Source organism: Bombina bombina, chromosome 3 (assembly GCF_027579735.1).
Source record: "Bombina bombina isolate aBomBom1 chromosome 3, aBomBom1.pri, whole genome shotgun sequence".
Lineage (NCBI taxonomy): Eukaryota > Metazoa > Chordata > Amphibia > Anura > Bombinatoridae > Bombina > Bombina bombina.
In genome coordinates this window covers 239,225,627-239,239,968 of record NC_069501.1, presented here as the reverse complement: position 1 = coordinate 239,239,968, position 14,342 = coordinate 239,225,627, and the positions used below count along the sequence as shown (strand labels likewise).

At 38.0% G+C, this 14,342-nt stretch overlaps 1 protein-coding gene across 1 annotated transcript in view; it reads left to right on the top strand.

Annotated features, from left to right (window-relative positions):
• DPH1 (diphthamide biosynthesis 1) overlaps positions 1-14,342 on the top strand; it is a 1,055,215-nt gene that overhangs the window by 810,101 nt on the left and 230,772 nt on the right. The window contains exon 8 of the mRNA XM_053706219.1: positions 12,680-12,836. Coding sequence (XP_053562194.1) covers positions 12,680-12,836 — 157 coding nt within the window. The remainder of the gene's footprint in view (positions 1-12,679; positions 12,837-14,342) is intronic.

Sequence of the window (14,342 nt, the reverse complement as noted above, 5' to 3'; positions counted from 1 at the left end):
TTTTCTATTCATTTAGGAAATATGTTACATCTTAATGGTAGAACATGGATACTTTTTTATTTGTATTTTATTAACTTTCACACAGCTAACTCATGCAGCTTTTAAATTGCTGCTTGCCTAGACATGATGCTGCAATGACTATTCTGTCCAGAAATATTTTTTTCATTATGTTATATTTTATTGCATTTATTCCATGGAAAGGAGAACCTTAGTATAGTGAAACAAGCCCAGTATTTTCAGCCGAGGTCATGAATAATAGAGCTACAGTAACAGATACCGCCAACTTATTTCAGTAAGCAAGTTTGGGGTGTGGATATGAATCAAAGTATGCTTCAAGGTTGATTGAATGTTAAAGAGAAAACGCTTTCAAGCAATATTCTGAAAGATCAAATGGCCAGTCAGGCACTACATCATTGTCAGAAATATATATATATTGGTATTGATAAAGTGAGTGATTTTTAACAGTGTCTTAGGCTAGATATTGAAGAGAAACAAGAAGCTTTCAGCCCTTGGTGGAAGCGAAAAATAGTTTGCAAGAGCAGTACAATTGGTTAAGGATTGTTCCCCATAAATAATAAGTGCAATCACATGGATTTTCATATTCAAAGCTATTACAACCCATTGGAAAACCCTACGATAAACCAATTTTTAAATGCTTTCGTGTCAGCCTAAACATCTATACATCTTGCATAGGAACAATTCAACACTTTAATTTTATACTTGGACATATTGAAATCCCATCTTGTGCCTGCTTTGTGAGGCATTTCTTTGCAGTTTACACCCCCCCCCCAACAACAAAATAATAATAATAATAAAGTGCGTGGAAGTCAAACTTTTAATTTAAATATTGATAAAGAGTGTAGAGTTAAAACTAATCCATTTTTCTTCCATTATTACTTTACCTATTTTTAAAATGAAAGCATAAATAGAGGAGTATGCATGTGGCTTGTGAAAAAAACATTGCTTTAAGCTCTCAAACGTCCCGACCCTCTAAAATAACTAAGAAGTAAAAATCATAATAAACTAATACTGCTGTGACTGATCAAAACAACTTCCGCAAATCATTTAGTTTTAGATGCACAGACCTCCACAAGTTTAGCAATGCAATTTGGGTTGTACAGAAACTCTGATGTATATATAAAAAGCATAAGACAATGAATATTAAATATAAATAATTTCCAGTCAAATTAGAATATCAACATATAATATAGCCCAGAATGTAGCAGGATAAAAAGAGATGCACTTGACTCCAATAATGTGGTTCCCAACTAGTTGTAACCGCCCCTTTAATTTGGCCTAGAACTATAGACCAAAATCTACTCAGTCGAAGACAGGAAAACAAAGAGAGTGCCACATATCACATAGACATGTGAATAGTAAACCCAGTATCCCAGGTGTAATGTGAAAAAACACTAAGCAAATGGTGTTTGTGCTCTCATTGGGGCCTCAGAAAATTCTCTACTTAACCCGACTCCAATAAAATCGCTCCAATATTCCAGCTGTAACTTGGTTTTAATGTAAGCTTAAAATATAAACAGGCGTGGACCCGTTGCCCAGTGTGCCTGGGGGCATTGCTATACCTTAATTATGAGGTCCACACCAGGCCAAAGCATACATCTGGGGTTTGCAATGTCTCTTATTCAGAGAGGGGTTGCCTGGTACGTCGGGCCTGGACTGTACTGTACTTTTTAGGCAGAACCAAACTAAAAGATCCTCTGTGTGAAAGACACATTCTTGACAAAAAGAGACTGCTCCTGGGCTGGTAGCTAGCCAAAGAACAAGCTATTATACTGTTGTCTGTTCCCTTGTTTGAGAGTGCATCTCTCTTTTTTGGATAAAATATGAGCTTAGAATAAAAATGCAATGTGTTTCTCATCTCTATGAGAACATTTGGAGTTTCATCAGGCATTGTTGTCAAATAGCTTAGAAACTGTTCAGGAACTAATTCCAACAGACTTTTCAATAGGTATATACTTGAAGTGCTCTTGTTTTGCAAAACCTTGTAAATTGTGCTAACAAACTGACAATGTATAATGATTTTCTTTTGCAATAAGCTATGTTTAATGTCTTAATTATTAGCTGGCATGTTATATATTTCCATTAGTCAGGAATCTTTTGCTAAGGTCTAGTAAAATCCTGCTTGTAAAGGCTGTGAGGCACTGTGTTTATCTAAATGTTGTTGTCATATCACGTTCTTATTTAAATGGAAGCTTCTGCTGAATTAAAATTGTTTTAAAACACATTTAAAAAACATCACCAGTGATTTTGTATAATGCTTTTACATGGTAATCCTGATGTGTTAGAATCCAGGTCATGTTTCCTAGTCTGAAAGAAATATTAATATGAGGGTGGTGTCTAAACAATGACATTTTCTAGACCAAATGGAGTTATTTAGGCATATATCTGATGGCATCAGATAAAACAAAAGGACTGTGTAGGCAGAAGGAATCAACACTTTAAATATAAAAGGGCATCTCTCTGGCATATGTTTCTCTTCTTCATCCCGATTTATAAAGTACTGAAGAGCGCAAAAAGAAAATAGTAAATCAGAAGGAGAAACAATCTTTCCTTTCTGGTTAGATGCCTTCTTTTTCTTGGTTGAAAATCGTTCAAACAGACACCTGGATTCTTTCAGGAAGATCAGTCCTACTCAGTCAGTCATATTACAGTATGGCATCCCATAGGATCCAGCTTTGAAAGCCTGGTTAAGTGGTACTGAAAATGAAGGCTTGATTGAACCAGTGGTTTCCATAGTAATAGAGGCTAAAACAAATCTACTTCTGCCACATAACAGTAGAATATGCTTTGCATGGTACATTGAGAGAATTCAGTAAACTAAAATATCATGCCCCTCTGCCCTTGCTTGTTGGTTATCTGAAGAACAACAGTGTTAGACCCTTGAAGATAGAAGTTCTACTTTGTCTGCTCTAGCTGGAAAAAAATATTGTTCAACTACAAGATCTGAGTCATGAATCGAAGTTCATTATTTGCATTAACCTTTTATTTGTATTTGCTTTGTCATCCTTGTCAACCTTTTTTCAAAGGTAATTCTAAAATCCAAGGTTAAGAAGTTATATTTTATTACCGAAGACTTCTATCATTTTCTATAATTTTAATTATTTTGAGATTGGTATCATCCAAAAGCAAGGGAACACGAGTTTTCCTTTTGTTTTTTCTCTAAGCTATTATCAAGTATAGCTCAGTGATGTGCGCTGTCTACAAGTGTATTGAGTACGTTCTAAAAATATATGTAGCCCACACTAAGGACTGGAAAAAAAGTATTAATCACATGGGGTTACAGGCAAGGTTGTCATCCAACATGCTTCTATAGATGGCTACGATGTGCACTGCATCATCAAAGGCAAAGAAGAAAGTCCACTTATTTCAACTATTAAAGGTTTAATCAACAAGTGTAGTCCCTAGTTCCTTGGCAGACTCAGCTGCTTAACTTAATAATGCAGCAGTATAGAGTTTGCTAAATATTTTATGAAACATTGATGTTTGAGCTTCAGTGCTTCTAATGGTGTTTTTATTACTACTAATCATGTATTTATTTTATCCGGGTATGGCCACCATGGTTGTACTTTTGATTTATCATGTCCATGAAATTACTGCAGGTTAAATTTCCTAGTTCACTCACCTATCACATTCCTCTTCTCTTGATACGCATCACTCTTCCTCTTACATTTCTTATATGAGTTTTATTTTTTTATTTTCTCACATTCCTTATCCTATTTTCACATTCCCTTTTATCAGAAATGTCTGTTTTTCAGATTCTGTTTTCTCCACTATTAATCTATTTTCCTCCTTTACCTTCTGACTCATTCCTTTTTCTCCAGTTTCTTTATGGCCTACCACCCCCTTGATCATCTTACTCCAGATGCTGGTAGATAATTTCTTATATTTAAGGTGATAACAAACACTGATTTGGAAACTGGACTTGGTATGTCAGGATCCCTAGTATGCTAAATAATTCATACTGGACTAAGTGTGTTAGCTGATATGAGTTGACTTGCAAACTACTTTATGAATCATTTTGTTAAAATTTAATTTAATTTGCAAATGACACTCAGAATATAGGACCTTGTTTTTTTTGTTGTTTTTTTGTCTATTTCGGTAATTATGGTCATAATGGCCCTTCGTTGCCTGCAGACACATACGCTGATATTGCTGTTATTCACAGAAGTGTGGGCTGTGGAAATTACCAGAGACGTACAAGTCTTCCATGCTTTCAATAGCTGTAAAAAATGCTTAATGCGACTGTAAATTAAATTTCTTTTATAAAGGTGGTGAGAGCTTACGAGCCATTACTCCTGGGAATACCACTCCTGGGAATACCACTCCTGGCCACTAGGAGAAGACAAGATTCCTAAAACTCCAAGAGCCTTTAAAAAACCTCCCACCTCACTGGTAAATCAGTTGGTCTTTTCTTTGCCTCCACAGGAGAAAAGTGAAGAATGGAGGTGCACCAGCTGTTCTTCTGTAAGAGGGGGAAAAGGGGCACATTTTCCTTAAGAAAGCTACTGTTTGGACAGAGGGAAGCTTATAGAGTATTGGGCCTGTCACAGGGACCCGTCCCTAGCCTTGTTCTTTTGGACTCTTGTTATACTCTACATACACAGATCCTCTGTTATTACGCATACAGTACTGGTTGGCTATCTACTGGAAGCAGTTTTTTTTCTGCAGATGGTAAGTCCAGTAGTGTTGGTGCTTATCAAGTAAGTATATAGTTAACATTTATGTGGGCACTCACATTAGTAGGTACAGTTATTGTTATATGTCATAGCCAGGGGACTATTGTGACATTCATTATTTATTATATGTTATGTATGAGATTTTGGGCTGCAGGAACCTTATATTTTGTAACCCTATGTTTTATTTTTTTGTAGCGAGTGTCAGTTTTTTTTAGCACGTTATTTAGGTTTTCACGCGTATTATTTTATTTGTTTTGTGCACTGTTCAACATGCATATATTGGCTTGATTGCACGCCTCACATGTTTAACACAAAAGCTGATAATTCCTCATTTATCTTATCTAATTTAAATAGGTTTACGTCTTTAAAGCTGCATGTTTCAGACCCCGGTCTGTTTGATTTGTCCTCAGAGTGTTGATTAGATCAGGAGTCTCTGATTAAGATACAGAATCTTGCTTTGTTTTTATTTTCTGTCTTAACCTAAACAAGGATCCTAAGATTCCTGAGGTTAAGTCTGTTATAAAATTGTTTTTTAAACCCACTACTAAGTCACCAGAGGTATTTCTGAAATATGCTCTTAAAACTGGTCTAGTCTGTCTATCCCCTTTAATATTTAAAAGGATGTTTCCTTTTCTTTTGCAAGATGTACCGAGTCCACGGATTCATCCTAACTTGTGGGATATTGTCCTTCCTGACAGGAAGTAGCAAAGAGAGCACCACAGCAGAGCTGTCTATATAGCTCCCCCCTTAACTCCACCCCCCAGTCATTCTCTTTGCTGGCTCTAAGCAGGAAGGGTAAAGAGAGGAGGTGTTAAACTGTTAGTTTTATTTTATCTTCAATCAAGTGTTTGTTTTTTTTAAATGGTACCGGTGTTGTACTATTTACTCTCAGGCAGGACATAGATGAAGATTTCTGCCTGGAGGATGATGATCTTAGCATTTGTAACTAAGGTCCACTGCTGTTCCCACATGAGCTGAGGAGTACAGGAAAACTTCAGTGTGAGAAACGGTTTCTTGCTATACAGCAATGAGGTATGTTCAGTCATATTTTCTGCAGAGACTGTGTTAACTCAGAAAGGCTGACAGTGTCCCCATTAGGGGAAGGGGAAGCAGTAATCCTAGTGTTATCAGAGGTTTTTACTACCTTGCATAAAGGGTTAATTTTTTTGTGGGCACACAGTTTGTTATGTGAATTTGGGACAAACGTTTTTGTGTCTGGGAGTAACGTTTTCTGTTTTATGGGACATTTGCTTGAGGGTTCTTTGGGGTTGTTTATAACCCACATGGCTTTCAGGCAGGGTTTGTTAGTTTTGTGTAGGCCCCAGCAACATCGAGTGAGGTGGGCGGGGCCTACATTTACAAGCAGCAAGCAACTTCTCCTGAGGTCCTGATAGTCTTCTGAGGGACTAATTGAAGCTTTAAACCCCATATTATCACTTCCTAAGGGCAGGTGCTTTAGGGGGTTTTAACCGGTTTTAGACAATTATCAATCCGTTTTTTTCATTTGGGGGTCTATTGCTTTTTTACTTGTGGTGCAATCCTTCTAAAGCTTAGTGGTTACACTGTGAAAATTTCAGAATTTTTGAATCAAACAGTGGAATGGGGATTATGCAGATTTATCTCCTCAGATAAATCTGGATCAAGAGACCAGAGACTCTCTTCTTTGGTGATTGTCACAGGATCACCTGTCCAGGGGAATGTGTTTCCGCAGGCCAGCGTGGGTTATTATGACGACGGACACCAGCCTACTGGGCTGGGGTGCAGTCTGGAATTCCCTGAAAGCACAGGGTTTGTGGACTCGGGAGGAGGCCCTCCTACCGATAAATATTCTGGCATTAAGAGCGATATTCAATGCTCTTCAGGCGTGGCCTCAGCTGGCTTCGGCCGGATTCATCAGGTTTCAGTCGGACAACATCACGACTGTATCAGGGGGGAACAAGGAGTTCCTTGGCGATGATAGAAGTTTCCAGGATAATCCGATGGGCAGAGGCTCACTCTTGCCATCTATCAGCGATCTATATCCCAGGGGTGGAGAACTGGGAGGCAGATTTTCAAAGTCGTCAGACTTTTCATCCTGGGGAGTGGGAGCTCCATCCGGAGGTGTTTGCTCAACTTGTTCAGCTATGGGGCACACCAGAATTGGATCTGATGGCATCTCGTCAGAACGCCAAACTTCCTTGTTACGGATCCAGGTCAAGGGATCCTCAGGCAGTACTGATAGATGCTCTAGCAGTACCCTGGTCGTTCAACCTGGCTTATGTGTTTCCACCATTCCCTCTCCTTCCACGTCTGATTGCCAGAATCAAACAGGAGAGAGCTTAAGTGATTTTGATAGCGCCTGCGTGGCCACGCAGGACTTGGTATGCAGACCTGGTGGATATGTCATCTCTGCCACCATGGACTCTGCCACTGAGACGGGACCTTTTGATTCAAGGTCCATTCAAGCATCCAAATCTAATTTCTCTGCAACTGACTGCTTGGAGATTGTACGCTTGATTTTATCAAAGCGGGGTTTCTCTGAGTCGGTCGTAGATACCTTGATTCAGGCTTGAAAGCCTGTCACCAGGAGGATTTATCATAAGATATGGCGTAAATATCTTTTATGGTGCGAATCCAAAGGCTACTCATGGAGTAAGATCAGGATTCCTAGGATTTTGTCTTTTCTCCAATAAGGATTGGAGAAAGGATTGTCTGCTAGTTCCTTAAAGGGACAGATATCTGCTTTGTCTATTCTGTTGCACAAGTGTCTGGCAGATGTCCCAGACGTTCAGGTTTTTTGTCAGGCTTTAGTTAGAATTAAGCCTGTGTTTAAACGTGTTGCTCCGCCATGGAGTCTAAATTTAGTTCTTAAAGTTCTTCAGGGGGTTCCGTTTGAACCATGCATTCCATAGATATTAAGCTTCTATCTTGGAAAGTTCTGTTCCTAGTTGCTATCTCTTCAGCTCGAAGAGTTTCTGAACTATCTGCATTACAATGTGACTCGCCTTATCTTGTTTTCCATGCTGATAAGGTGGTTTTGCGTACAAACCTGGGTTCCTCCCTAAGGTTGTTTCTAAAAGGAATATCAATCAGGAAATTGTTGTTCCTTCTCTGTGTCCTAATCCTTCTTCTAAGAAGGAACGTCTGTTGCACAACTTGGACGTGGTTCGTGCCTTGAAGTTTTATTTGTAGGCAACCAAAGATTTTCGCCAATCATCTTCTTTGTTTGTTGTCTATGCTGGAAAGCGTAGAGGTCTAAAGGCTACGGCTACCTCTCTTTCCTTTAGGCTGAAAAGCATCATTCGTTTGGCTTATGAGACTGCAGGACAGCAGCCTCCTGAAAGAATTACAGCTCACTCCACTAGAGCGGTGACTTGGCTTTTTAAAATGATGCTTCTGTTGAACAGATTTGTAAGGCTGCGACTTGGTCTTCGCTTCATACCTTTTCCAAAGTAAGGATGAATCCGTGGTACAACTTGCAAAAGAAAACAAAATTTATGCTTACCTGATAAATTTCTTTCTTTTGCGATGTACCGAGTCCACGGCCCGCCCTGTCTATTCAAGACAGATAGTATTTTTTATGTAAACTTCAGTCACCTCTGCACCTTATAGTTTCTCCTTTTCTTCTTTGGCTTTGGTCGAATGACTGGGGGGTGGAGTTAAGGGGGGAGATATATAGACAGCTCTGCTGTGGTGCTCTCATCGCTACTTCCTGTCAGGAAGGACAATATCCCACAAGTTAGGATGAATCCGTGGACTCGGTACATCGCAAAAGAAAGAAATTTATCAGGTAAGCATAAATTTTGTTTTTGACATAGACCTTTGGGTACTATCTCTAAGGTAGATGGCGCTATGTCTACTTTTATCTAAGAGAACTACTATACCTCTTCAGGAAAGTAACTAATTGGTTAAGACCCTATGGATAGGAAGTTTGGGTCTTTTCATATGAATGCTTTTCAGCAAACAGGTTTACTATTATTGAGTTGCTGCAACTCCTACTCTTTGGTGTGATAGTTTATCTGAGATGTTTTCTAATGCATCTGCTGGTAAAGAGTTTTGGAATCAGTAAAGACATTTAAGCTCAGTGATGCTATTGTTGACATTATTAAAATGAATGCCAAAATGATTGCATTAGCAGTCCTTATCAGGAGGGACAGGCAGTTCATTGTGGTCCACTGGTCACAGCCGCCTAGCAACCAGAAGGTTGAGAGTTTGTTAATTTATAATAAGACATCTCAGTCTAGGTTTTTGCACATTTTTTTATCAGGGAATACTTTTGTTTAGGCCTGGTCTGGATGCTATTTTTTTTCTACTATGGCTTAAGGTAAATGAGCTTTTCTCTCTGAATTGTAAAGGTGAGATCGGTGTTTTTTATAATTTTTGTTCCTTTCGTCCATCTAGGAACCTAAAATCCTCCTCCTTCCATTTTGAAACAGGGCTCTTTTTTGAATTTTCATTGAAGCCATTTTCGATTTCAACAAGTCTAAACAGTCTAAGAAACATGCCTTCACTATTAAGTCATCATGAAGGTACGGCCTCTAATCTGGAACTTCTGGTAGGGGGTAGTTTACGCCTTTTTCAGGGGGTTTAGTTTTTTTGTGTTAGGATCCATGGGTTCTGAATTTAGGTTCCCAGTGATACTGATTTGGTTTCAAATTAAGTCTCCCCAGGTTAAGGTTTCTTCTATCTCTTGTTCTGTATTATCCTGTAAAATCAAGATACTTCTTTCAGTCTTAGATCTGGAATGGTTGGGATTTATAGTCCCACTTTCAAAGTTGGAGCAAGGGGTTGTATTCAAACCTCTTCATTGTTCCCAAGAAGCTTGTGACAGGCCAGTTCTGGATTTTAAGACTTCAATCAGGTTTCTCAAAGTTCCTTCTTTTAAGATTGAGTAAATTCTGACAATGTTGCTTCTTGTTCTACAAGGGCAGTTTTATGTCTAAAATAGATTTGCTGAATAGTTTTCTTTGTGGTGACACCACAAAGAAAAATATTCAGCAAGTCTTTTTTAGACTTAAACTGCCCTTGTAAAACAAGAAGCAAAATTGTAAGAATTTACTCAATCTTAAAAGAAGTAACAATCTAGGGGTCTCGGAGAGCACAGGGAGTTTGGTCTCCTCCGGAGAAGAGGGTACCTATAAATGTTTTGGAATTCTGTGCAATCTTCAGGGCTCTTCAGAGCTGGCCTCTGTTAAAGAGAGACATTTCTACGCTTGTAATCAGACAATGCCACTGTGGTAGCTTACTTCTTTCATCAAGAGGGAACTCGCAGTTCCCTGGCGATGAGGGAGTTGCCCTGAATTTTTTCTTGGGCAAAGACTAATCTCTTCAATTTCTACATTTATTCTTCCAGGGTTGAGCATTTGGGAAGCAGACTTCTCAGTTATTAGCCTCTTCATCCGGGTGAGGAGTGGTCTCTTTATCTGGGAGCTTTTTTAATCAGATTGTGGATCATGTGAAGTCTTCCAGAAACAGATCTGATGGCTTCTCTGTTGAACATCAAGCTCACCTGATATTTTCAGAGTTTCAGGGGTCCTCAGGCAAAGTTTGTGATTGCTCTAGTATCCCGCTGGTTGTTTTGTCTGGCTTACATCTTTTCATATCTTACGTTTCCAAGAGTGGTAGCCAGGATCAAGCCAGAAGTATTATCAGTAATTGTGATTGCTCCAGCTTTACCTTGCAATACTTTGTTTGCAGATCTGGTGAAGGTTGTTCTCCATGGCCTTTTACTCTGTGCCACAACCTTCTGTCTCAAGGGCTTTTTTTATCAGGTTTTAAGATCTCTCAACTTGATGGACTTGCTTAGAATTTAGACAGTTTTTTCTGATTCTGTTTTTTAGTCCTTTTTTTCAAACCTGTGAACCGGTGACAAGAAAGGTTTTTCATAGGTTTTTGAAGGCCTTTATTTCTTGGTGTTTAAAGCATGATTTTAGCTGGCACTCTTTAGTTTCTTCAAGATGGTTTGGATAAGGATTTATCCACCAGTTTTTTTAAAGGGCCAAGTTTCTAATTTTTTGTTTTCTATTAGTTTGCTAAGCTTCCTGGTATTCTCAGTTTTGGTCCAGCTTTAGTCACAATCCAGCCAGTGGTAAAATCAATTTCTCATCTTTTGAATCTCAATTTGCTTGTGTAACCACCACAAAAGAAATAAATTTATCAGGAAAGCATACATTATATTTTTATGCTTCAATGTATCAAAACCAAAGCAGTATACAGAGACAGAAGACTTAAAAGAAAGCAATACATTTTTTTGCACCCCAATGGTTGCCTTTTACTTAGTGTCAGCATCCCCTATCCTCTGTCTTCTTTTTTCTTTTCTGTGAGGTCAGCAGGTACAGATGTGTAGCGCTTGCACCATTTTAAGTAAGCAGAGCACATTCCCACATTCGAATCCAGGCTTGACAGTTGTAGTAGCACTACACTGTCTGTGTGTAATTTAGGTGCTAGGCAAGCAAAATCACATTTCTTAAGTTTACAAAAGAAAAAACAGCATAAGGCTATGGGAGGTCAGAACTGTGAGTAAACACACACCCATTAAACATTTACTGACATTCAACCTAATTTTATATGTCTCCAAATAAGTGCACTCTCACTGGCCAACCCAAACACAGACCAGGGTGCTTAACAAAATATTCAATCTTTGCAATATACTGTATGTCTGAGGAAGGGGTGAATGCCCCGAAACGTCACTGCCAAATAAATAATTTGTTATGTTGAAATCCAGTGAGTGCTTATCTTTGCAAAGATATTATATATATATATATATATATATATATATATATATATATATATATATATCATGTGCTTACCCTGACTTATAGAGTGGCCACAAATCAAAATATGTAACTTAGGTTTCATCCAAAAGGCTGCAGATTGTTAGTATAGATCATATATACAAACTCATTTACAGCCACAAATTAAGTGAGATGAGATAATCGTACATACCAGGACTTTCAAGTAGTTTTTGCAAATAATTTTAAGTTTTAAGCCCTTTAAAAACATTTATTATGATTTTAGATCTTCTGCTATTCAAAACAGGATAAAAACCAAAATTTGTCTATCATGATTCAGATGCAGCATACAATTTTAAACAACTTAATTCTTTTATCAAATTTGCTTCATTCTCTTTGCATCCTTTGTTGAAGGAGCATCATTACTTTACTGGGAGCTAGCTAAATACAATGGGTCAGCCAATGACAAGAGGCATATGTGCTTCCACCAATCAGCAGCTAGTTTGCAGTAGTGCATTACTGCTCCTGAGCCTACCTAGGCATGTTTCAAGAAGGGATACAAGTAGAATGAAGCAATTTAGATAATAGATGTAAACTGGAAAGTTATTTAAAACTGTATGCTCTATCTCAATCATGAATGAAATTTGTGTTTCATGCCCCTTTTTATTTAAAGGAACAGTACAGTCAAAATTAAACTCATGATTCACATATAGCATGCATTTTTCAACAACTTTCCAATTTATTTCTATAATCTTATTTGCTTTGTTCTTTTTGTAACTTTTGTTGAAAATCATAGCTAGGTATGATCAGTAGCAGCAGTTCGTAACTGTGAGCTAGCTGCTGATTGGTGGCTGCATATATATGTCTCTTATCCTCCCAGTAATGCATTATTGGTTCTTCAACAAAGGATAGAAAGCAAATATGATAATAAAAGTAAATTGGAAAGTTGTTAAAAACTGTATGTGCTATCTAAATGATGGAAGAAACATTTTTGGATTTCATGTCTCCGTTTTAAGTTAAATGTGATTCTGTTTAAAAACTCAGTTTTATGCGTCAATTGTTTGTTTTTTGTTTTTTTAAGTTCTGATCAGCTTCTACCGTAGATTAATGTAAAATAACTGGAATAAAGACCCCTATTTGTATGCAAAGCCAACAATGCAATGTTTTATTTATTTTGAAGTGGTTACATTTTACACATAAAACAAACACACACTACATGTATTGATCTATCTATGGATTTCAATTTCTTTTTTTTTTTCCTTCTTTTTATTGTAGATATGATCCATATAGCAAAGTTTTCTCCCGGGAATATTATGAACACAGCATAATGCTTAAAAACCGCAGTGATGCCATTTCAGCTGCTGCTAATGCCAAAACATGGGGGCTGATCTTGGGTACCCTGGGACGCCAAGGTTCTCCCAAAATACTTGAGGTATGAGAGACACCACTTTTTTCCTTTCTTTTATAAGTTGAAGAAAAAGACCATGTCAGAAACGTTATTTCTCCCTTTATTTCTCAAACATGTACATTGAATTGGTAAAATGCTTCCTTATTAAATGGACATGATAATTGATGCAGCATATCTGCAGAAAGCTAAATATATAATATCACATGAACATCTCTATGTAAAAAAGGAAGATATTTTACCTTAAAATCTCCTCAGTAGCCACATCCTATTGTAAAGGGATCTTAACCGTCCAATCAGGATGCTTGCAAGGAAGTGTACATCTGCAGGAACAGAGACTTTATTTCCCTCCTCAGTTCAAGGAGGTTTGCTATGAAAGCCTTAAAGAGTATTTTATAATCTCACAAGACCAAAGCAAAATGTGAACGCAGCACAGATGATTCTGATTGGATGGGGTTATTTCCTCCATTCAGATGACAGTAGCTGAAATATTTCTGCACACAGAGCAATTACTGAGGCTAAAGAAATATTGAGGTAAATATCTTCATTCTTTACATAGTGATCCATGTGATATTTTCTAGGCAGCTCTTTCAGAAATGCTGTGTCACTTTCAAGTGATTTTTGCATGTGAGTAATATGTTGGTTTAAATAAATAATGCTGGAGGTTAGGACTTAATGGACATCATAATAAAAAAAAAACATTTGAAAGAGCATAAATAGAACATAAGTATATTTTTCACGACAGATGGTTAAATTAAAATTGCTTAAGTAAAAAATAGCTGAAAATACAATGGGCCAGATTACAAATGGAGCACTATTTAAAGCTTGAGTGTTAACTGCACTAGAAGTAAGCTTTTTGCGCTCGTCATGTTGCACTCTTCTTAAGGGTTCAAAATAAACTGTTTTCGCTTGCTCGCTAACCCGACAAGTGCAAGAAGCCAAACTTAGAATATAGCATGCACGTTCACGTATTCCCTCTATTGAAGTCAATGGAGCAAAATATGGGGAAAAAAACTAAAAACAACTTGCGTGCAAACCCGATTGCATATTCTCATGTGCACTAACCCAAAATGAAAATATGAATATTTCCTTTTTAATATAAGGAGAGTCCACGTCAATCATTCCTTACTGTTGGAATATACTGAGCCTGGCCACCAGGAGGAGGCAAAGACACTGCAGCCAAAGGCTTAAATACCTCTCCCACTTCCCCTATCCCCCAGTCATTTTTTGCCTTTCACCACAGGAGGATGGCAGGGAAGTGTCAGAAGATTTTGGAGTAGTTCCTTAGGAAGGGTATCTGCCCTTCGATATGGGACTGGAGTTTTAAGTAGTCTTGCCAGCCTCTCAGTGAGAGCATTGACAAAAGTTAAAGTCTGGAAATGCAGGGAGAGTCTTTCTGCGAACCCATCCAGACTGCCTGCTAACAGCTCCTAAGCAATCAATGTTGATGAGTTTCACTGCCTGCCTGGTTTTTCACTCAAGTCTCTGTCAGGAGCGATGCTACAAGACTGTCACACTTGAGAGACTGTGTTT